Below are 24,950 nucleotides of genomic sequence, written 5' to 3' on the forward strand. Positions count from 1 at the left end.
TACCACTACACCTCTCCCCCACCACCATCACCATCTCCTCCACCACCATACAAATACATCTCCCCACCACCCCCCACACACTCTCCTCCACCATACAAATACAACTCCCCACCACCACCATCACCCTCTCCTCCTCCCCCTTACATCTACGAGTCCCCTCCACCTCCTGTGAAGTCACCACCACCACCGGTTTACATTTATGCATCTCCCCCACCTCCAGTTCACTATTAAGCATAGACCGATCATGTAAGTGAAAACCTTCGTTGTCTCTTGCTATCATTTACATTTGCAATTATCATCAAACCATTTTAGTTTTGCGTTATTAATTTCCAATTACAATTGCAGGTTTTAATTTAAACAGTGGAATAAAGGAAGGCTCCCAAAGTGGGAAATTGAGGCATCAAGCTTCCAATCCAAGTCCATTCAATAAAGGTCTGGCAGAAACTTCAATGATCTACAACATCAGCAATTCAGACCAGTGTGTTTCTACTTTGTTGGTGGCCATCTTGCACATGATTTTACTATATTCTTCAAGTTGGGAACCAAGCAAGATTAAATGGGAAAGTGGATAATATTGGAGGGTTTAATTTATCAGCAGGGTCTTGGAATTAGCTTGGTTGTCACAGTTTCATTTTTCAGTATTCCCACTTGGGGTCTCTTAATTTGTGATTGTATAGTGAGTGCTTTGGCCTTTTAATTGTTTGATTGGCTTCTATTTATTGCGTGGAGAATATCATGTTTCTTGGCCCTTCCTGTGCTCTAGGCACTGATGAGTAATTTAGCAATAAAGAAAGACATTCACGTTCAATTTGTTGCTCTTGCCTCGAATAATTGTTATTATCATACATTCACCTTCGAAAATTAAACCTAACCGTCATCCCGAGGTTCTATTTTCGATTCTTCCTCGTTCTAAAACCAGAAGATTTGCAGAGCCAAAAGAAGAAGACATAGTGGCTTGTCAGCCTTTTTGCGTAGTGCCTCATGCTTCTTGTCGTCTCTGCTAACGGGAATTTGACTCCAAATATATGACATGATGAGAATGGTACGTATATTATTGGGTACCAGGCAGGTAGCCTGCCATGTTAGAAAGTGGCTGCAGATCAATGAACCTTAAGAGAGTCAGTGGGATTGTGGGATCCACACGACCTGTCGTCTACTTGGAAGCAGCCTTGCAAACTACCATATTCCAAAATCCAGTCACTTGGCCTGCCGAGATTAATTAATAAACTTAAGTATATATTAAGCTGAAAATATATAACAAATAAAATAAATACAAGACAAAATCAAAACAAGTATTATTGAGAATATTGTTGGAGCCCCATCATGAAATGTTGTTATGTAGTTTGATTACAAAACCAAAATAAATGTTATCTAGTTTTGATTACTATTTATTTATTCATTATAATTGATGAGTGAGAGAAAACCCAGTAAAGAAATAGAAAAAAAAACAAGTATTATTTTTTACAAAATCATATTACAGAAGAGGCGAATTCGAGCTAAAAAAATAAAAGGACGAATACACTATTCTGCCCAATTGGTACAACTCACGTTTACTTAATATTTAAAGCATTTGATAAGCACTAAGAAGGATATAAATAAATACAAATATAGAAAATATAAGGGAGACTTTGGAAAAGCCCAAAGGAGAGAGAAAATTTTTAAAAGAAGCAAAAATGGACAAAATTGCCCTTATTTATTTTTTGATTTCCTAAGAAATCCTTTACATTTGCATGTCTTTGGTTTGAAAGTTGAGAGATTATTCCGTCTTTTTTGAAAAAGCTTTGGCTTTTTCCAAAAGTGAAAGTTTTTTTATGGGTAAAACCTAAATTTACTAAAATAATAATGGAACCTGTGTAATGAGCTTCTTCTTCTACAGGAGCAGGTGAATTAAAATGAATAGTTACAGCTGGAAAGTCCTGATCACCACCTGACAATCTCATAAGTCAAATGTTTGGGTTGGCCCACGTTGAGATTTATCTGATTGTCTTTGGTTTGCTTTTCCCTCATCTCGCAATGGCAAATGGTTTACGTACTTGTTTGTGGTCGGTGTTGAAAGTTACAACTCAGGCTAATGGCTTTGCTCAACTTCTGCATCTTTCATGGGTCAAAATGTGCCTCTGAATGTTCTGGTCCATTTTCATGGTGTGCTGATATAATCCAACCTCACAGGCTACTTACTTTGTCTCTTATGACGAACATCATGCCGCTATTATTATTCTTCTGGCCTAATTGGATACAAAAGCTGTTGAATAGAGATTCAGACCAAAAAAAAAGAAGGGAGATTGAGATATGGAGAACAACACAATTTGAATAGTTTCCTTAAAGTGGCCTCACTCAATTGAGTTTGGTAACGAACTCTTGGCTAATCACTTTTAGTTACAACAAAATACTGAGTATTTTGAGCAGTCTTATCTAGGACAATTTTTTCAACTTTTATGTTCATTCTTGTAAAAAACTTTAATTGCCCCAGTTAGATAAGTCAATGAATTAATTGCTAGATACAAAATGTCCTTTATTGTGGTTGTAAGTCGCAACTGATTGTCCATCACTTATTGCTTTGATTGCTTGTCTATCAATTTTTCAATATGAAGAGATGGATTTTTTAAGGTACTTCACTTTTGCATAGCAAGATGATGTGGTGAATTAGATCATGTGCTAGAAGGCATTGAACTAGATGATGACTCATAATTCTTTTTCTTAAAAAAAGCAACAACTTTTTTGGTGCCTTGGGGTTTTAATTGTGATCCGATATAATAAAAGAAAACTTATAAATAATATGTAGAATGACCTTTAATTAAACATACTAACAACAAAATCAAACATCTCAGCACATATGTGAAATTAAATAATAAGTAATAGCAAAAGAGTAAAAAATGAAGTACTAAAAATAAGAGACAAAGAAAAAGTTCTGACTTATGTAAGTGCTCCTCCTAGTTCTCTCCTAGTTGTTCAAAGACTTAACCAAAGTCATTTGCTATAAACAAGAGTTAATCGTTTTATTAGTCCCTGAACTTAGACTTGATTTGCATTTGTGAGTCTCTCAATTTTCAAAATCGTTCCCGTGGTCCTTCAACTTCTGTTTTGTTATGACAAATGGTCCTACCATCAATTTTGCTAACTTTTTTGTTAAATGCAGGGCAAAATGGTATTTTTGTATTAAATTGATTAAAATATGAATAAAAAATTAAAAAATTAAAAAATTGAAAAATTAAAATTAAACTCTCTCTCTCCCCCTGTATCCTGATTTCTACTCCCCCCAAACTTTATTTTTTTTTCTTTGTTGGTTTTTTATTTGATTTGATTTTATTGTTATTTTAAAGATATGATTATTTATTTATTTATTTAATATAAAAATACCATTTTACCCCTACATTTAACAAAAAAAAGTTAACAAAATTGACGTAAGGACTATTTATCCTAACAAAAGTGAAGTTAAAGGACCACCGGAACGATTTTGAAAATTATGGACTCAAATGCAAATCGGGTCTAAATTCAGAGACTAATAAAATAATTAGATAATCTAGTTTATCTATATATATAATTATATTTATGATTGAAATCTTACTATTACGAAGGAGTAAGTTTATTTTTGCTAAGGACTTTTACTTATGGTTTTTGAAACATAAGTTTTTACAAATAATTTAAAAATATATATATAATAAAGAGATAGCATGTGCTCCTAAACATATGTGATCTAATGTACATTTTTTAAAAGAAAAATTAGTGTATAGTGGTTAAAAATTTTAATAATTAGGATATCATAAATCAAGTATATTGATTTTGGTGAATGGGTTTAGAATTTTCTTTTGTAATAGGTCAGTCAATAAGGTGGCCCAGGCCCATTTAAATTTATAGGGAAAAAGATTATTTTGCCCCTTTTAGGTTTAGAGGGCACCCCCACCGCCGAATGTCACCGTTGACCAAACCACCGTCTCTCTCGGCCCCGTCACAAGACCACCCCCATCCGACACCTTCACTTAAATTAATAATTAAAAAATTATTAAACACCATGCCATTTGTAGAGTTCAAACAACATCCACTATGCACAAATTGTCACTTGACCAACCAAGTTAGGATACAGTTTTTGCTAATCTTGGGCTTTTAACTGTAGGGATCCTTGAATTTTATCTTGAGTTGCAATTGGGTTCTTAAACTTTTTTTTGAGGCAATTATGTCATCTAACTCTCTCATCCATTCCAATTGAATCCTTCCGTCAATTTAGCCGTTAATTTGAGGGCTAAAACTGTCCATCTAAATTAAAATATTTTAAATTTTATTTTTATAAGTCTTAACAATTGTAAAGCTCTGTTACGTAAAGGTGCACGTGTCAAAATGGTAGATAGGAGACAGAGAGGGCAAAGTATATTTGGCTACAGGAGATCCGAAGCCACACGAAGTTTTTCGCTTCCTATGGGCAAACCCATCAACCAAACATCAATAAAACAACATATGCGAAATTCTGAAGAAGAAGAAGAAGAAGAAGAAGAAATTGGAAACCCTAATTTGTACGGAAAAGAAGACAGACAGAGTGATCGATTTGATACTATTCAGCTATGGTATGCTCCATTTCCTCTTCTCTTCTTTGTTATTTCACGGTTCTCGCATTAATGTTCTGTCTAGTTTCCGAGAAGAAGGAAAAAAAAAAAAACTGGAAATTCAAACTTGTTGTGAGACTTGTCAAATTTCTGATATGGTTATACGTTAGTTCAAACTTGAAGTTAGGCCACCAACAATTCAAGATTGTCTACGGTGTTTTGAGACGATATTTCATGTATGCAAATATGTTGATGTTTTTTCTTCCTGGAAAATTAGAGCATTGAGGTGCTTGATATGCTTATTGTAGATGTTAAATCGACAAAAAAATTTCTTTTAATGTAAAGGAGAGTATATTTGTTTCCCAATTTAATTTTAATATTGGCGGGTTGATGGCTGGGTTGAATTCAAACTGAGTTCCATCCCAACATTAAGGTTTAATAATAATCCAAAAATTTGTCTACTTTTTATTTCTTGGCCATATTGGATTGTTAGTAGCCTTACTTTTTTTTCGCAATGGTAGAATAATAAACAGCATTTTGACTATCTCTTTAGACCCCTTGGGAAAATTTCCAGAATCAACGTATATGCCCATCCAGCCAAATGCAGTGTCTAGACGGGGAATTGTTTGTCTGAATGGAGTTTATGTATTTAGAATGTCATGATTCATTCTTAAGATCTTTAATCAGGTTACCAGTCTGAGATGTATGGTTCAAGGTCAATTATAGAGAAAAAAACAATAGAAATGTGGTAAAAGGTTGTTGGTTTGTGATCTGCCCATAAAATTGGGCGTTTTAAAATATATGGGTTTTTATGATTGCATAACAGCCGGTTTAAAATAAATGGGTCAAAATTTATGAGTGTAAAGTATCAATACTGAAGTCCATTAGTGATTCAAAGTTCTGACCAGTTCTCTCTTTTGAAGTATTTGGTTGTGATATATCTTTTATTTTCTTTGAAGTCCTACCCAAATTGTGCCTTTCTTTGTTTGTTGAGAAACATTTTGTTTTTGGAGGAGGGGTGGGGGCGAAAACCAAAAGCGTTGTGAAGCTGTGAGATGGCTGTGATGGCTACTGTGTGGGTAGTGTGGATTCTATGAGATAAATGGATTTTCGAAAATAATAGGGTGGAAGTTAAAGGGTTCTGGGGTAGAATTAGCTTTTGTGCTTCTTGGTGTGCTTCGCTGAACTTTTGGGATATAAAATTTGTACTCCTTGATGCAGTTTGGAATTTGGAAGCCACCTGCCTCTTAGACTCTCTTTTATTTTGGCTTGGGATTTTGGGATTGCACCTCAGGTTTATTTGGTCACTGTGTGCTGTTTTGGTTACACACCTGGTTTGCTTTCCACTGGCAAGCTTGTTCGCTATGGCATGTTTTATAGATATAGAGAAGATTAGTAAAATCTGTGATGCTCATTAAAGAAACAAAATTATTATTTTTTGGTAGCATTGACCATTTTTGTTGTTTTACTTGATGCACTGTTTAGAAGAAATAGTTTCATAGATGATCATGGTTAAGGTGAAAATGTCACTGATTGCTTTTGAACTTCCTTTTTCCTCCGAGAAGCATTTTGGTTGAGTGTTTAGTGACATGCTGATAGGAATAGATGGAACAAGGTCAAAGAGTTCACTATCACAAATTGATTTCATTTGATTGTATTCATCAAGTTTAGTGCGTGCATGCTTGCATGAACATGTGTGTGTGTGTGTGTGTGTGTGTGAGAGAGAGAGAGAGAGAGAGAGAGAGAGAGAGAGAGAGAGAGAGAGAGAGAGAGAGAGAGAGAGAGAGTCAATGCTGGAAGCATTGATTTTAAAATGACATTAATTTCTCTTGACTTCATGTTCATTAGATTGTCTACTTTATGTCATTTGCTCATACATTTGTGCAGGCTGCAAAGATTCTTGCTAACTTAATTGTGATGGGTTCTAGTATAGTGGCAAGGGCTCTAGTTCAAGCATATCGTCAGGCACTTCAAAGTAAGTTTTCTTTGGTCATGGTAACTCAATGTGTGGTTTGTAATTCTAGCATAGTTTTTTCTTTTTTGCAATATTATATAGCTGATTTGGTAATCATGCTTTTATACTTATTCGGTATGTTACTTTTGACTGTTGTGGCTCATGTAGTTATGTTTGTTTAAGGTTCTAGCTCATCTAACAGAATGGTCCCAAAATAGAACAAATTAAAATAGTACTAGTTTCAGTTATCTATTGAATTTTGAAAACATTTAGGATATATTTGTCTGGTAGTCCTATCCCACAGGTAGATCAAGAGGTTTCTGATCTATCGGGAAATTAAAATCTCCAAATGGTCTAAACTTTCTTGAATTGGGCTGGCCTATTTTATCTAGTTTTCACAATGCGAAAGCTATTTTTTGCATTTGTTTATATTATTATGATCTCTTTCCGATTCTTTGTTTTAGTTGAGCATGACATGATGATATAGGAGGAAGGTGAAATGGGTTGTTAACGCTGTGAGAAAAAATATGTGGTGGCCTATAATAATGGATTCAAATGGAGATTTTGCATGACTGATTACAAACTCTGATTCAGATATGCTTTAATAAGTTCACTATCTGTTGGTAACAAAGTTGCCTGTGATGTTGGGGAGAAATAGAGGCCAAACCGTTTTGCAAGGATTTGCTGGAACTTCAGAAAATTCATTGTTTAAGATTTGACCTCCATCCCTAAGGAGAAATAAGGTGCAGCTCAAATAACCACATAGCCAAGGAAATTGTTCCTGTACAGATTACAGATAATAGTGATAAATACTCGCCAATGTTGGAAAAAAACAAATCAAAGGGTGTATTTAGGTACTATTGGTCCCCTTCTGCCCTTTACTGTCGTGACCTGGGTTAGAGTATAGATGTATGCACATATTTAAGTACTCAAACATAATCTCAGGAGACTATCTATTTGGCAGAGCTTAGATCTAATTTGTTTTTCTTTTCCTTGCCCCTGCTAAATTTCATACCAACTTTAGATGCACTGGCCCTTATTTAATTATCTGTGGTGTCTTGTAGATGCCTCAAAATCAGGTGTGGCTCAAGAAACATTACAGAATGCTGTTCGTAGAAGCAGCAAGGTCATGACAGAGCAAGAAGCTAGGCAGATTCTTAATGTCTCAGAGACAACCACTTGGGAGGAAGTTATGAAGGTAAATACTTTCCACATTTATATCTTGTTTTCCGTCTCATATATGCATTTTGAACAGGTTCTGAAAATTCTTTCTTAAACCTGTGCAGAGATATGACACTTTATTCGAAAATAATGCCAAGAACGGGACCTTTTACCTTCAGTCAAAAGTTCACAGGGCCAAGGAATGCTTAGAGGCTGCATATCGAGACAAAGGTCAGGGTACGGGTACCCCTAGTTGAGAGTATGGTTGTAATTCCTCCAATTTTTGCCCCTTTTCATTTATTGTATAATTAGTGTTCAGGCCTAATGGCCCGAAAGATTGAAACTGTATACACACGTTCGTTTATCTCATCCCCCTTGAAATGCCAGAGTTTGTTGAAGTTGTTGTGTTCACATCTTATGTTTGATCAATAATAATAATAGTAGTTGGGTTGGGATTTGCAAAGTGGTCTTAGACGGAGGGCTGGCTGAGGCCATCAAGCTTTTTTGTTTCGTGCTTTGGCCAAGCTAAGCTGTCTAAATGGACAGAAATTATACTCTCTCCCAATCCAACTCTGTGTTTTGTTCCTTTTTTGTACAATAGAAAAGCATCTGTTGGCCTACTTTGATTGACAAGTCACAAGTTTGATCAGTTGTGCTCTATGATTATGCTTTAGCACCATTACTTGTGTTGCTATTTAGATCCCTTTATTTATTTAGTACCCTCTTCATTTTTTGTCTTTGTAAATTTACAATTCGCTTTACTGTTGCAATAAAATTGAGAAACAAAAACAGAATATGAAAAATTATCGTCATTTTCCGTTTTCTAAAATCAGAAACAATGAAAATATTCGTTCGGTGAGTTATTTTGAAAAACACAGAAAATCAATTTCATAAAATAGATTCAGAATTGTGCCTTGAGTTTGAAAACGTCAAAATGTTGTTTGTGTTTTCAAGAATGGGGGATTCACTAATTGGGGACATGCTACGTTTTTTAAAGTTTAGTATCCAAAGTTCCAATAAAGGGTCAAAATATAACGGGAAATTTTGAAATTTACTATATTTTCGAAGTTCAATGAAGCAACTTACACTAAAAACTAAAATTCAAATTCCTCATGTTAAAAAACTTCCCTTCCAAATGAATTTCAAGATAAAAACATAAAAATCTCATGTTAAACTGACGGCTACATTTGTCGTGATGAAACATAATATTTGATAAAAATTTGAAACAAATAAAGGAGAAAAATGAGGACTTGAGACTAGCTTTACCAATTATCGAGTATGATTACAAAAATAATATTAGTTGAATTGTCTAAAGACAAGATAGAGACACTTAGCAGTCCATCTATTCAAATTACTTGCCCCGATTTTACTTGCTCTCTCACTTGCAGGCCAGAACAATGTTATAATGGCTGTAAGCTCCAACAGAAGTGTCAAAAAAACGAAGAAGAAAACATGGCTCCTAGCATCCACAATTCCTACTCCGAGGATTCAACCTCTACTAAATGTATCAAATGCTTCTACAGTGAAGCAAAACTGCAACAAGACGGGATTGTCTAAATTGCAACTCCAATACAGTATTCTCTTTTCCAAATGAAACGCCGAACTGAAATCTAGCAGACTTGACTATACAAGCGCTCCCCAGTAATCTGTGTGATCAAATGAGAACAGGTTACTGCTTTTTCTCTTCTGCTTTCCTCGGCTGAAAGAAACGACGCATAGCACCATAAGAGAAACAATAGATAACAAATAAATCCTTCTAGGGCTTAAGCAGAAGGAGCATTCAGTAATAAGATAACCAAAAGAGTGGTATTCAATCCCCCTATCTAAAAGCAATGGGGGGCAAGGCTACAGAATCGTCTTTCAATAGCCACAGAGGCACACAGACGCATACAAAACACAAGAAACATAACAAGCAAGAGGATTCTGATATGATTCGATATGGATTTTGATATGAACAGGTGAGGCAACTGCTAAAATTCGATATGATTCTTTTTAGATAACAAATCCCAACATCCCCATTTCCCAACTTCTTGCTTCGTCTTAAAAATATTTGCAGGCTAAAATATTCAGTAATCGTAAACACCAATGGTATTTGGTGCATAAGACGCTAATAACACCAATTGCAAAATAGGAAAATTGTGATAGTTTTATCCGTATAATAAACTTTACCTCAAAAAGGAGAAAGAAAAAAGAGTGAAATGGGATTTGGGAGGAATAAAAAATGATAGCAAAGGGATCATTGTGCACATAGCAAGCACAGCAAAAGCAACAATGGTAATTACACCAATAATAAAAATTACGCAATAAAAAGTTTCAACAGTCTAAAGATTCAAAGCATTTAGTTACTACAAGTCAACAAGAAACAGTGCCAGTATGTACTGAAAAAACAATAAAATCGGATCCAACCACCTTTTCATTCGTTGCATGTTAGATGTTCGACGGAGTGCCACACTGACAGTTCACCCAAAAGAAACCAGCAAAAGCAAAAAAGGATCAGAGAAATGTAAAATATTTACGCACCTTGGTACCAGGGGCCGGTTGGTGGAGCTCCTCGGCGGGGATAACAACGGGCCAAGGCTCACCAGCGTCGCGGAACATCTGCTCAGTCTCGAGGCTCTGACCCTTTTCGAGAATCATGTTCCTGATGTCCTGGGCGGGAGTGGCGGTGGCGTCGAACACCTCCTCGACTCCATTGACAAAGGTGACGGTGATCTTAGGCGGCTCATCATCGGTTCGGCGCTTGACTTGGACAGCGCAGGAGGGGTTGGACTCCTTGGCCTTCCGGGCATTGCACTGTGCCAAGAACTCCAGACACGAGGCCGTACGTGGGTCCAAGGCATTGAACTCAATCCTCACCCTTGACAGGAACTTCAGCATTGTGTTTGTTTCTTACACTGATAGAGAGACTCTAACTCAGCATTCCATGGATACACAAACAGATTTTGCCACTTAGAAAATATATAAACAGATTCAATGAAACATACAATTTGAAGCCTAAGAGTTCAATGCAGTTCAGAAAACAGATTCAGTGGATACACAAACAGAGCAATACAATTGGAATTCAATCATATACAAAAAAACAGATTCGATTTCTATTTGTTTCCATCAATCATATTACAAATATAACCCAGAAAATCCACAAAAGCACAGAATATAGTCATCACCTGAAATTGCCCAAACAAAAGTCATGAAATAAAACCCAAACAGAACTGAAAACTGAGAACGAGTCGACGAGTTTACCTGAGAACGTGGTCGGTGGCAGCGGCGCACGAAGATTCACCTGAAGTTTCGAGACGGGCCGTGTGGGTTAGTCTAGTATTTACTAATTAATACCCATCGGAGGTGAAAATCGTTACTAGATGGAGAGTGGTGAACAGAAAAGGTTTTATGTCCATCTCCTTTTCACTTTCGGGATTCTTATTTTGAGGGGTATTCAATTATGGAATTTATCGTCCAACTGATATAATCTTTTTATATATTATGTGTTAGTAAATTCAGAAAAAACTTAAAAATTAAAATTATTCTTATGCTTATATATTAGTAAACACATGAGAAGCTGAAATTAGAATTATTCCAATACACATTACTATAAGTAAACATGTCATCAATATTTTAGTATTCGATGCATCGGTATTCAACAAATTCAACTTTCAAAATTTGATTAGAGTAACTATTTTCTCCTATTACTAAAGCATACATATAGTCATCTAAGACCATCTCAAGGCATAGTGTCCCAAACCCAAATTTTAGGACCCTCCCCGTTTGGTTCATAGGAAAGAAGGCTTGGGAATGAGAATTCAATTGTTTTCCCATGTTTGGTAAGTCCGGAAATGGTTGCCTGGCACATGGGAAAGTAAGGGAAAAAGTGAAGCTCTTCTCTTAACTTGGGTTTGTTTTCCCTCATCATGGAAAAGTTTGGGAAAATGAGCCAACATTCAATGCACAATTTTCATGACTATTTTATCCCTATGAACAATTTATAATTACAACGTATCATTAAATACATTCTTTTTTTATTTGATTTAATATGGGTATAATTGGAAAATTATACAAACTTTATTTTCCATTCCTACTCAAAACAAACATGGGAAAGGAAACAAAGTGAAATCTCCCGGTTACTTTCTTGACATTACCAAACGTTGAAAAAGAATCTTTCATTCACATTCCTTGGGAAATGACATGGGAAGTGATTTCCCATCAAATCCATTTCGTGAACCAGATGGTGACATGGATGGTCCTAAATGGTTTTTTCTTCCAATCCCTAGTCCTAAAAATTGGGGACCCTAGCTTTAGTAATTGTTTAAAAAGGGTTTTACTTTGATTTTGTTTTTTGATTAACTTGTTTCTAGTTAATTTAAGTTTAGTCCATCCTTATTTATTTTTAAGAACATTTTAACTTGCAAAAACTTCATGAAAACAAGCCGAACACATAATGTCTTCCAAAGAAATGCCATTAAACCCATAGCCACTTATTGGGCCACTTGGATGACACAACTCAAACTAAACTACTAAAATGACTTTAAAGGAACTCTAAACTTCCAACGTGGGACAAATTTCAACTCAACCAATGCTTCTAAAGCCAACAATTGTTCTTGTACAAATTACAGATAATAGTAATTAATACTCGTAAATCGATGCCCCCCAAAAGAATCAAATATTCTATTTGGGTGCTATTGGTTCTATATTGCTAACATGTTTTATGTCACACTTTTCTGCTCTTTCCTTCCTTGTGCATATATTAAGTACTTGAACATAATGTCAGGAGTATCTATTTAACAGAGTTTAAATCTTATTGGTTTTCTTTTCCTTGCCCCCTGCTACAAATCATACCAACTTTAGATGTCTACACAGGCTATTACATATTTATCTGCATTATTTTGTACATGCCTCAAAATCGGGTGTAGCGCAAGAAACATTACAGAATTCTGTTCATAGAAGTACCAAGGTCATCACAGAGCAAGAAGCTAGGCAGATTCTTAATGTCTCAGAGAGAACCACTTGGGAGGAAGTTTATCATGGTCTCATGTATGTATTTTGAACGGGTTCGGAAAAATCCTTCTTAAATCCAAGTTCAAAACCTCCTCTTCACAAAGTATATTAATTTAGAGTAATTTAAACTATCGCTTATATAATTAGTGCAGAGATACAACACTTCATTCGAAAATAATGCCGAGAACGGGACCTTTTACCTCGAGTCAAAAGTTCACAAGGCCAAGGAATGCTTAGACGCTGCATATCGAGACAAATGGCCTGAAAGATTGAAAGCGTATGTGTATGCTCAAAAAAGGAGGGCTGGGATTTGCAGAGTGGTCTTAAACGGAGGGCTGAAGCCATCTGCAAGCTTTTTGTTTCGTGCGTTGGCCGAGTGAAGCCATCTCCAATAGAAAAAAGCATGTCTTGGCCTACTTTGATTGACAAGTCACAAGTTTTAAAAAACACATGTGCTTTGATCACTTGTGCTATATGATTATGCTTACCACCATTACAGATTTTCACTATATAAAATACATTTCTTAGTTGTGTTGCTTTTTAGACCCCCTTTATTTATTTAGTAGCCTCTCTTTTTCTTTTGCTTTTGCTATGTAAATTTCATAATTTGCTTTTACCTTGAGAAGAATTTGAGGAACAAAAATAAAATATAAAACATCACTCTTTTCCCCCCCAACTTTTTCTAAAAGTGCATTTGCCTCCTGTTGTAGAGACATCTTGTGCACACCTCAACAAGAAGTGACGAGTGTGCCTTTGCATTATTTTATATATACAAATGATATTGGTTTAAGGGGATTCGAACACAAGATTTCTCTTACTCACTTGAACTACAAACTCTTTTATTGCGTCTTGAGTATCTTTCAACTACGTTGGTTGTTGGCTTTTATTTTCGTTTTTGTTTTTTGGAGTTTCAACAAATTTTAATTTGTAAAGAAAATTGAAATAAGAAAAATAATAATTTTAGGGGAAATAGTAGTTTTATGACCAAAATCCTTTCTTAATATTCATTAAAATAAGAAATATTTAAGTTTTAATGTCATCCATTAAAAAAATGTGGAAATATATTCTATATGAAAGTTTAAGAATGTTCCTAGAAACACTTGGTTTCACCTGTCTTCCATTCAATATGTGCAAGCGAACCGCGTTAGCAATAGAATAAGATTTGTGTGTTGATGATATGATGCTTCGCAATCGCAAGGGATTCTATTTTGGACAACGGGGGACATCACAAAATGGCACTGGCATACATAAAATATGAGCTGTAATTTCACCCGGGAATAATTTCATTATGAGCTGTGACAGCTCCTATCTCTCTCATCATCATCAATTCTTAATCATTTTTATTTATTTATTTATTTATTTTTACAAGCGATATTAAAAAAATGAGAATGCGTTTATATTTTTTTTTGTCGATATTAAGCAAAGAAGAATGGGTGCTGGCTGTTTTAATGGTTTCTCTTTTTGGCCACTTTTCAAGGTTGTGTAGAATATAGTAGAAAGAGGCTTTTATGCCGGTTGCTTATCAAATAAAGTTTTGAGCAGTAATTGAACACTAAAGAATTATGACCAAAAAGGTCAAAAAAAACATTAAAGAGAAATAACGTAGGGTGGGCATGATAACCGGTCCACCGAAATATCCAAGAAACCGAACCGACACTTAGTGTGATTTTGTTTGATTACCAACACAATTTTTCTCCATAAATGTGTCAATCCGAACCGACATTGATTAGGTGGTTTGGTTCGGTCTGTAATTTGAGAGCTAAAGTGTGCCAAACTGGTTTATGTTCAAACTTAAAACATAACGTCTTTTTATTTATCATGGAACTTCTAATAAATATTAACAAGTGGACGATAAGTGTTTATGCGAATTCCTACAATCAAAAAAATTGAAAAAGTACAAAATCATAAGTAACATGGGAATTTGAACTTGGGAAGTTTTTCACACACACATGTACACTACCAAAGTGATATGAGAATTGGAACCTGAGATCACCGGTCTGCTTCTTAAACAATGGACTAGTGATATATCGTATTCTAGTTGTGAGCTATATCAGTGACATTTCAACATAAAATAGTGAAAAATTGTCAATAACATTTCAACATAAAATTGGTTGAATTGTCTAAGGACAACAAGATAGAGACATTTTAGCACTCCAGCTATTCAAACACTCTCACTATTGATTTTTGGTGTGAGAGGGGGGGACCCTTCCTTCACTGTTATTACATCTCCAAATGGAAGAAAAGTATAAAATCTTCACACAAAAAAAGTTTAATCACAATTAAGAATTATTTAAAAATGGGTTAATTACAATTAAGGAAAGTAAAAAATAAATGAATAAGATCATAAGAAAGAGAGGGTTGTTTTCCTTAATTGGCTGCGTGTAAGGTGCGCTGTCTTTCTCGTCATTTTGCCATTTAAATAAATTATTAATTTCATTTTTTTCAAAACGAAATTTTGTAGTCAAAATGGATAGAGATTAGAGAAAAAAAAAAAAAAAAAAAACCCAACAAACCAAAAAAACCCAAAATCCAAAAGCCAAGGCCAAAGACCTCTTCTCTCTCTCTCTCTGTCTGTCTCTCTTTGCTATTCTTATTTTGTTCGGAGAAGAAGACAATGACCAAAACAACAGCTTAGGGAATTCAGGAGCACTTCTCTCTATCTGCTCCTCCTCCTTTCCCTCCCTTTGTCTGTAACAGATCCAATTCTTATTCTTTTTTCACAATTTTTTTTCTTGGTCTCAATAATCGCTTCATTTGGATCAGGTAGGTAGGTTTCGTTTCATTTAGATCTGGGTATTTCTCATTTTGCTTCATTTTTCTCTGTTTCAGATCTAATCCATCCAAGTGTTTTTATTTCATTTGATTCAGCTCTGCTGATTGCTTACCTTTGCATTTTTTTTCTTCTTGTAATGGCTCATTTGAATTCAAATTCGATTTCCCAATTGATATGGGTCAAATTAGATGTAGATGGTATCTGGGTTGTCAATACTTGATTCAAAGGATTCATTCTATATTTATATGTAAATTGGTTGAAAACATCACATTTGGGTGCCTCTTCCATTTACAACATGTAGCATATTCCTCCAGTTTTCCAACCAATTCTGAATTCGATGACATTTGGGTTTCAATTCAATTGATGTGTTGCATTTTTTTAACCAATTTTTTGTTTTTTGTTTTTTTTGGTGATTTAATAAATGAACATTCTGTTCTGTTATTGGGTCCAAAGATCTTCAACCTTGTCTTGTATTAATTGAATTGATGATTCTTATAGGTAAAGTTTTCCTTAGAGGCGATATTCATTTGAATTGGATCGTGGAATTTGCTGCTGTTATTGATTTCTGTTAATTCGGAAACGAGCTACAATGAAGAAAGTCTTTGATCAAACTGTTAGGGACATGTAAGTATTGAATTGTGTTCATCAGATTAAATTGCTTACTGTTTTTTTTCTTTCTCAATTTAATGCTTAGATAATGATCTTCCTACCTAGCATTTGAGTGTTGCTTGTTACTTTAAAATTATTGTGAAAAAACTGATTTTGAATTGTACTTTTGACAAATTTCGAGTTTTTTCCCCCTCTGTTGATGAAATAACTTCTTCTTTTTCCCTATATTTTGCAACCAAAACTGCGTAACTGTAGTTCTTTATTGTGTTCTTGCAGCAAGAGAGAGGTGAATAAAAAAGTGCTTAAAGTTCCTGGAATAGAACAGAAGGTAACCTTCTTCTCTGTTAGTTGTGCTATGTCAATATGCAAAAGTAAGTTGGTTAATAGTCATCAATGCCTAGGTTCAGTGGTCGTGAGGTAGAACTCTAGTAGGCTTTGAATTTATATTCTCTTTCTTACTCAACTACTCACTCTCTCTCCCATTTCCTTTCAAGGTTCTTGATGCTACTAGTAATGAGCCCTGGGGTCCTCATGGATCACTTCTTGCTGATATTGCACAGGCAACCAGAAACTAGTAAGCTTCGTAGTTTCCTTTTATGGGTTCTTTGAATCTCTAACTATCTTTGAAATAATTCATTTTGGAACAATTGTGCAGCCATGAATACCAAATGATCATGTCCGTAATTTGGAAGCGGCTAAGTGATACTGGGAAGAATTGGAGGCATGTTTACAAGGTTTGTCATGTTCCATGTCCTTTTTTGTAGTAACTGGCAGATACACATTGTTTAGCTCGCTCGCTCTCTCTCTCTCTCTCTCTCTCCCTCGGTCCCCTCCATCTCCATGTACTGTATGAGTAACTCCTATTATCACTGTCATGAGATTTCCTATTTTTAGTTTTACGATGCAGCAATATGGTAATGTTTTGTTTACCATATGTGTTGGTTCATAAAATATTTTGTTCTTAACTGCAGGCATTAATTGTTTTGGAATACATGGTGGCTCATGGGTCAGAGCGTGTCATCGATGATATCAAGGAGCATGCTTATCAAATATCAGTAATTTCCGCCTGAATGCTGTTTCCAAGATTCATATTAAGTCTTTGGTTTTAAAAAAAAAAAAAAAAGGAGAATTGCAAAGAAAATGTATCTGCTATCCTAACCACTTGTGCTAGCCCCAATGGCTTAGCAATGTGCTTTATTTATTGAGCTAACTGGACTAGTACTTTTTCTATGATACAGACATTATCCGATTTTCAATACATTGATTCCAGTGGAAGGGACCAGGGAAGTAATGTCAGAAAGAAGTCTCAGAGTCTTGTGGCCCTTGTCAATGATAAAGAAAGGATAATTGAGGTTAGACAGAAAGCAGCTGCTAACAGGGACAAGTAAGCATTCTCTCAGAAAGGGTTGTTAAAAATACTGCCATGTTATTCTCGGACATTGCTATATAGCATATAATGCATAAAATTAAATACAATTGTTTGTACCTATAGTATCAGGCTTCGTAATTTTTATTTTTCATTTATATGGGGTTCACAATGGTCTGAAAGCCTGAAGTTGTTTGGTCTGCTGCTTTGTTTATTGTATTTGTTTATTTTTACTATAAGAGACATGCTTTCATTAATAAAAATAAAAGTATAATACTATATAATATAATACAAGGGAGAAGATGTCCACTTGTCGAGCTAGACTACTCAACTACAACTTCAAAAGAGAGCTAAAAATCATAATATTACATGGCAGCAAACAAACAGCACGGTAAAATACAGCAACACTCCAACAATAAAACATAATTTCTGCCTTGCTTTGACATCCATTTTTTATTTTTAAAAAGCAGTCCATGCAATTAAGAACAGGAAAAGTTTCTTCAGTAGAAATATGTGAGAGCGTTAATTTTCTTAAGTCTCATATTGAAGTTTCTTTATTGCTGCTCAGTATTAATTTGAGGAGTGGCTGTAACTTGTCTCTTGTTTTTGAGTTATTGCATCTACATTAAATTATTGAGGCAGTTTAAGAATATTTCATTGATTTTAATTTGTCTTCATTTGATGAGTTATGAATTAATTGTAATGCTTTTCCTGTAATATTCCCTTTTGTAATTTCAAACATAAATGGGCACCTTGTCCTTTTCTTGCGACTTCTATTTCAATTTTGTTAAATTCAAATGTTTCCTATGATAGACCCTTAAAATTTTCCATATTTATTGTGAGGAACATCTCACTAGCTAATTGTGGCTTATCATGCTCATCATCTTATGTGCAGTTCAGATAATAGTTCAAAACAGTGATTTACTTATGTTTTTCCTTTTATAAATGTTTTTGCTAGTTGTAAGAGGGAGAAGTCAAAGGAGTAGTATTGTAAAACTACCCCTGGTTCTTCCTTTACAGGAAACCATAACGAAACAGGTTTATGACTGTTTTCTGTATCGCAACAGGTTTCGTAATACATCATCACCAGGCGGAATGTATAGGCCCGGTTCCTATTCGAGTACAGGAGGATATGGTGACAAATATGACGATGATCGTTATGAAGGCCGCTATGGAGGCAGGGATGAGGATAGAAATGGTTATGGTTATGGGAGGGAAAGAGAATTGGGCTATAGGGATGACGACCGGTATGGAAAACAAGGGGATTCATATAGCCGTGACGGAGATCGTTATGGCAGAGAATATGATGAACGCAACGGCAGAGAAGGTTTTAGGGATGATGATTACCGAGGAAGAAGTCGAAGTGTTGATGATTACCATGACTCTAGAAGTAGAAGCTCTGATAGAGAGAGAGAGCGCTCATTGGATGATGATGGCCAATATTCATCTCGGTAATTGCCTACTTCTGTTGATAATCTTGAATCACTAGCATGATTAAGAGCCGTTTTCATTTTATTGGTGGCGTTATTGATTTTGTTTTGGCTTATCGTGCTCAACTCTCTAATTTAAGAATGTCGACTTAGTTTTTCACTTGAACATTAAGAAGGGAAAGTTGTTATGAACAATTTTGTTTTATTTTTATATATAATTTTTGTGATAGTTCCCTGATGAAGGATAAGAAATTCTTTTAAAAAATATTATTTTGAACAGGGACCAAACACATTTTCCATTTTAATGCTTGAAAACTGGAAGTTATCTTCGTAACGTGCCAAATTATTTTGTTTAAAAGAAAATATCTGCCACAATTTAGGCTACAATCAATGCCTTGACCTAGATTGTAAACTTATTTTTTGTCCTTTATTTATCCTCACTGCAGTGGTAGTGGCGCTAGAGCTGATGACCAATCTCAGGATGGAAGGTAAATCTTCAGTTGATTTGTGCTCGATATATGTCTAAAAATCTGTGTGCGTGTTAGACATTTATTGGACATGACTATATGTGATTAAAGTTGGACAGGAATCAAATGATACAATTATGATCCTAATATTATCACTCTTCTAAATCACATAATACATATGAAGAAATTCAAATTTTTTCACTAAATATTTTGTTGTACGAGGAACATTATGATTTCTAGTATAAGGATTTTCTTTTAAGATTGGTAGTACCTTTACTTTATTTTTAAGATCTCTAGGTTTCTTTACTTACTCATATGAAGGAAATTTCTATTATTTCCAATTAAGAAGGCTTCTATGTTTTTTGGTCACTAAAATAGGTGGATGGAGATAGCATGACCTGAAAAAGAATTAACTAATTTAATTTATAGGCATTTTTAGAAAAACAATGTTTACCCACATTGGCATCTATATTTCTGTATATGTTTTTTATTGGTGGTATATATGTACATAAATTAATATATGATACATTCAAGAAATATTAAAGATTTTGGTAAGAAAAACAAAGTAATGATAATATATTTGAAACTCCAGAATATTGTGAGTTCCCCTTAAGAATACTAGTCATTATCCGCAGGCTAAGTAGGAAATTTTCGGAACAAAACATTGGTGCTCCTCCTAGTTATGAAGAGGTTGTAAGTGAATCTCGAAGTCCTGTTCACAGTGAAAGGTATTTTTTTCTTTATAAAGATATATAATTCACATTTTATTTATATTTGTTCTATTATAACAGTAGCTCAATCATTTAATATTTCTTTACAGGGGTGGAGAAACTCCATCAGCTTCTGCTCCTAGAGCTTCTTCTCCCCCAACAAGCACTAATCCAGGCCAAGCAACCAGTGCTCAAGTTGCTTCTGCATCACCTGTAAAGCAGGAAGTGGAGCCTTCCGATGAATTTTTTGATCCACGTGGTTCTGTTTCAGGCGTTCCATTTGGTTCTGTTTCAGGTTAGTAAGTCCTGTGTACATGTTTGTGCTTTATTCAAGCTTGAAGTGCGGAATAATGAGCTATCACTGTATCATCAATGATTTTAACTCATTGGTTCTGATTGTGAAATGTTGCACACCTCAGGATGGGGGTATTTGAACGGCAGATGGTCCCTACTCGATATGCACTTTACTTTTGCATGAATTCTTTATTTTCTTTTATCTTGATTGTTAATCATGTTAGCACATTCAGACATGATTTTGCCTGATTGACAGTCAAACATAATATACCAGACTAATTGAGAACTATTACCTGTTTCATATATATTTTTTCTGATAATTTAGAACCAGAAGTTCCTTTATATATGTGAAAAGTTGCATGTTTTCTTTATATGAGAAAAATGCCCACAATATGTCTTATAAAGTTAGTGACTATAAATCATAATGGTGATATCAGTAGGAGCTGTGGAGGTTGAGGTAATGACATAATACTTTGTGATTGGATGATAGGTGATGGTGGTTGTGTAGGTTATGTTCCGATTAGGCATGGTAGTTGCAGTTGTGATAACTTTGGGCAGTGTAGATTTATTGTTGGCAGCCTCCTCTTAGTTTGATCCTCTTATCAGGCTTGGATGCTATTTTTACCGGTTGTGTTCAACATCATAATACTGTTTAGGCAAAGGTAGTTTAGTTTTGGATGTGTATAGAGAACCAAGATCTTGTGTAACAATAGTGTTTTTATGTTGGTTTCCTGAATATAGAACCAGATCTTTAACTATTTTGGTTACCTTTTGCAAGCAGGTTTCGTTTTGATATAGTTGTTTTGTGGCCCTTTAGGTATATTATTTTGTTTACAGTAAGAAAAAAAACGCAGCACTATGAAAAACTCATACTGTCTTTCCTTTAGCAGCTGCCCAAACTGCCCAAGCTGCCCCAGCTGCCCAAACTGCCCAAGTTGCTTCAGCTGCCCCAGCTACCTCAAACAATGTGGAGATTGACTTACTCGGCTCCCTATCAGACTCATTCTCTTCAAATGCATTGGCCATTGTGCCAACTACATCTCCTACCACTACATTTGAACCTGATGCCCATGCAAACTCTGGTTCTGCGACCACATTTGTGGCAACTCCATCAGCGTCTAATGTTATGAGCCAGGTAGGCATTTTTTATGTCATAAAAAAATTTGAAGGGCCATACTTCTTGAGTTGAGTTATGACAGGATAATCGTTTAGGAGATCTTTCAATTTGACCCTTGATGTATTTAACATGTCCATTTTTTGGTCAGAGTAATATGTCTCTTTTATGACCCACTTTTACAGGTTATATGCATATCACACAACAAATTTCCCCTGGACACATTCATTATTCTGTTTGTTTTTAAATGGGTTATCTTCCTTGGGAGTAAATATATGGATCATTTAGCATATGAGTAAAATGGTCAAATGTAATATTGGTATGTAAAAGGCTTCTCTCTACAATTATAGGAACGGAATTTATAATTTGAAAATGTTGAAATATTAGAAGTTCTTTCTCATCGCATCTCATATTAATAATGGTTCAATAGCTAACATGTTCAGAGTAGTTGACATTAGAGAATCTGTGACCCCTGCTTTCTGTGCTGTATCTTCATCTATGTTTTTGTCATTTTCCATGGAATTAAAATGGCTACATTAAACTTTGGCCCCTGTAGTTTGAGGTGTTTTCCACTTAAGTCCCCATAGTTTTAAATTTTCCAATCGAGTCCTTTATAACTGCAAGTTAAGTATTTCCGCCTAAACTTTGGGGACAAAATTGTATAGCCAATTATAATTATTGGATTAAAAGTGTTCTCCTATGATGCAGTCATTTGATGATCCTTTTGGCGACTCCCCCTTCAGAGCTCTCCCTTCCAGTGAGACTGTCCAACCTCAGCCACAGACTTCCACGCCCACAGACTCTTTCCCTCCAACCATGAACCAGGGTGCAGCTAACTTTCCCTTTGGGGACTCATTTTCTGCTGTAACATATTCGGCACCTGGGGTTTCCAGTGTTCAAACTCCTCCAACAAACTCACAATTTTTGCCTCAAGAGCAGTCTGCTGAACACAACACTGATATTCTCGCAGATATTCTCCCTCCTCCTGGACCTTCACCTGTCATGACTTCACAGCCACCCTTTTCAGGTCCAACAGGTCAGCCTTCACAGCCAAATGCTAATATGTACGGGAATTTTCATGCGCAGCCTGGAGCTATTGTGCCTCATAATCAAACTGGATTTGCTGGACAAAACAGCAGTGGGGCTTTTTCCCCACAGGGAGGACCTACAGCTCCCATCACTTCACATGTGGCTCCCCAAACTCCGACAGGACCAATTGCACAGTTTAACAGTGGGAATTTCATTTCACAACAAGGTGGATTTTCCGCTCCCAATAGCGGAAACTTCTTCCCACAACAGGGAGGTTCTACATCTCCCATCACCTCGTACATGGCTCCTCAAACTCATACTGGACCAGCTGCACAGCTTAATGGTGGGAACTTTCATCCACAACAGGGTTCTGTCGGCCCAGTAGCTTCGCAGGCTGTTCATCAAGCTCCAACCGGACCAGGTTTGCAGCACAACAGTGATATTCTTGGCAACCTTTTTCCACAAACAGGGCCAAACACTTCAATAGGTTCACATCAAGCACTGCCATCTTCAACAGGGGCACTTTCTATAGTTGCTCAACCACCTAAAGACAAGTTTGAGCCCAAGTCAGCAGTTTGGGCTGATACACTGAGCAGAGGACTAGTTAATTTTAATATATCCGGAGGTGAGTGCCATATGTGCCTGTTTTTTTTTTTTTTTTTTTTTCCCTCTTTTGGCAGTAGGACAAGCCTCTTCAACTTGTTTATTGACTGTCTATGTTTTTTGTGGGTCTTGTAATGGCTTTTGTTTTATTTTCACCTGCAGCCAAAATTAATCCATTGAATGATATTGGAATTGATTTTGATTCCATTAACCGGAAAGAGAAGAGGATGGAGAAGCAGCCAGCAACTCCTGCAGCATCTACTGTTACCATGGGTAAAGCTATGGGATCTGGTTCTGGTATTGGTCGTGCAGGTGCAAGTGTTCTTAGGGGTCAACCAAACCCTATGATAGGTTCTGGTATGGGCATGGGTATGGGTCCAGGTCCGGCTATGGGTATGGGTGGCGGTCCGGGTGGAGGCATGGGCATGGGTGGCTATGGAGGCATGAATCAACCCATGGGTATGGGAATGGGGATGGGGATGGGGAACATGGGAATGGGAATGAATATGGGCATGGGGATGCAAGGGCCAACTGGATTGCCTCCTGGGTCAAACATGCCTGCTGGTTATAACCCCATGATGGGGGCAGGTGGTTATCCTCAGCAGCCGTATGGCGGTGGCTACCGATGAAATTCACGGAAATAATCAATGCATGTTTGATTTGAGGTCGATAAGATTGCAATGCCAAGGTGGGTTTTTACTATAAAATTCAATCACAATTCACATCTAGACCAATATTTGGTATAGAAGGTTGTATTTCAAAACAGAAGTGGTGTAATTTTATGTGGCCCCATGTGATGTATTTTTTATCCGCCCCCTTTGTAACTCTCCTGGTTTCTCAAGGGGTCACTAGAGAGTTATATAGGTGCATTGCCTTGGCTGGTTTCTACTGTACTGTTGTCTTGTTTGTGTAGTAGTGGAGATAACCGTTCTCAGGTTATCGTTTCTGTTTTTATCTTTTTTATATTTTTTAATGTCAGATATATATTCTTTTTGTCAGTTGGCTAAATAAGTGTTGATTCATTCCTCAACTCTCTCATCTTTTATTTTATTTTATTTTATTTTTTCTCTAATGGAATCAGAATATGTTGTGTGTTTGGTGAGAAGGTATGAGAACGGGACGGAGTAGGGCTGGGTTTGCCATTCCCATCCCTGTCCAGCCAGATAAATGGTGATTCCGTCAGGCATGTGGTTGAGCGGTACCTCTTTCCTTATTAGGAATGATAAAAATTGAACGGTGATAAAATAGCACTAAATCTAAAAGGTCGGCAAATTAAATTAGAATTTCCAGCAAATGGTATTTGTTTGTTCGAAATGTGGTATAATTACACGACATCTAGAAAGCAATCACAATCAGAATTTTTTTCCGTCTCTTGAAAAGAAAGTTTTATCGAACCTTGTACGTACTTTTTTCTATCATTTCTTCCTTCATGTGCCAATAATTATGACAATCTCTCTTCTAAACCTGACATTGTTCTCACCACCATAGAACAAAATATCGATAATTTCGCAGATATTTCGGCGAAATTATTGTTTTTTTTGGGGCAGCGATATTTTAGCACATTTCCATATATATATATATATCGTCAATTTATCGATAATTTCCTCGATAATTTCGCCGATATTTCAGTAACGATATTTTCGTTCAAGTTGCAGCTTTAAATGGACAATATATCGCAATATTATCGATAATATCGCGCTATGAACTTACAAAATTAAACTCAGCCTTCAGATGAATCCCTCAGCCTCCGAAACTTAGCCTTTCTCTATCTCTCAACTCAATCTTAACTCAACTCAGAAAAAAAAAAAAGCAGAAAGAGGAGAGCGAGAGAGAAGGGAAGAAGAGGAAAAATAAATAAATTATGGAGTGGGTTTTTATGTTTTGCTGTTTTGGATTGTGATGAAGCGAGAGAGAGG

At 35.9% G+C, this 24,950-nt stretch overlaps 3 protein-coding genes and 1 long non-coding RNA gene across 9 annotated transcripts; 3 read left to right on the forward strand and 1 right to left on the reverse strand.

The window, feature by feature from the left end:
* Positions 1-808, forward strand: LOC18792186. The gene is made up of 2 exons (XR_002269971.1): positions 1-246; positions 346-808. It is a non-coding gene; the product is annotated as an uncharacterized LOC18792186 (long non-coding RNA).
* Positions 4,394-8,270, forward strand: LOC18791985 (mitochondrial import inner membrane translocase subunit PAM16 like 2). The gene is made up of 4 exons (XM_020554629.1): positions 4,394-4,556; positions 6,423-6,510; positions 7,554-7,687; positions 7,776-8,270. Exons 1-4 carry the CDS (start codon positions 4,554-4,556, stop codon positions 7,905-7,907), a joined length of 357 nt encoding a protein of 118 aa, XP_020410218.1. The 5' UTR covers positions 4,394-4,553; the 3' UTR covers positions 7,908-8,270.
* LOC18790150 lies at positions 8,844-11,100 on the reverse strand. Of its 3 annotated transcripts, none has more exons than XM_020559995.1 (3): positions 10,891-11,100; positions 10,171-10,558; positions 8,844-9,349 (listed from the first exon to the last, which is right to left on the reverse strand). In XM_020559995.1, the coding sequence occupies exons 2-3, from the start codon at positions 10,525-10,527 to the stop codon at positions 9,320-9,322; spliced, it is 387 nt and encodes a 128-aa protein (XP_020415584.1). In that variant the 5' UTR covers positions 10,528-10,558; positions 10,891-11,100; the 3' UTR covers positions 8,844-9,319. The 3 variants fall into 3 exon arrangements, with proteins under 3 accessions (XP_020415584.1, XP_007224763.1, XP_020415587.1); XM_007224701.2 differs by having other exon boundaries at positions 10,171-10,544; positions 10,891-11,099; XM_020559998.1 differs by lacking the exon at positions 10,891-11,100 and adding an exon at positions 10,815-10,834.
* Positions 14,971-24,064, forward strand: LOC18792507 (clathrin interactor EPSIN 2). Of its 4 annotated transcripts, none has more exons than XM_020554408.1 (14): positions 14,971-15,406; positions 15,911-16,036; positions 16,298-16,349; positions 16,516-16,595; positions 16,677-16,755; positions 16,993-17,076; positions 17,260-17,405; positions 18,455-18,838; positions 19,264-19,305; positions 19,920-20,012; positions 20,105-20,289; positions 21,176-21,423; positions 22,111-23,056; positions 23,197-24,064. In XM_020554408.1, the coding sequence occupies exons 2-14, from the start codon at positions 16,002-16,004 to the stop codon at positions 23,661-23,663; spliced, it is 2,841 nt and encodes a 946-aa protein (XP_020409997.1). In that variant the 5' UTR covers positions 14,971-15,406; positions 15,911-16,001; the 3' UTR covers positions 23,664-24,064. The 4 variants fall into 4 exon arrangements, with proteins under 4 accessions (XP_020409997.1, XP_020409996.1, XP_020409999.1 ...); XM_020554407.1 differs by having other exon boundaries at positions 14,971-15,402; XM_020554410.1 differs by having other exon boundaries at positions 14,971-15,402; positions 21,206-21,423.

This window comes from Prunus persica, chromosome G1 (assembly GCF_000346465.2).
Source record: "Prunus persica cultivar Lovell chromosome G1, Prunus_persica_NCBIv2, whole genome shotgun sequence".
In the NCBI taxonomy this organism is placed as follows: domain Eukaryota; kingdom Viridiplantae; phylum Streptophyta; class Magnoliopsida; order Rosales; family Rosaceae; genus Prunus; species Prunus persica.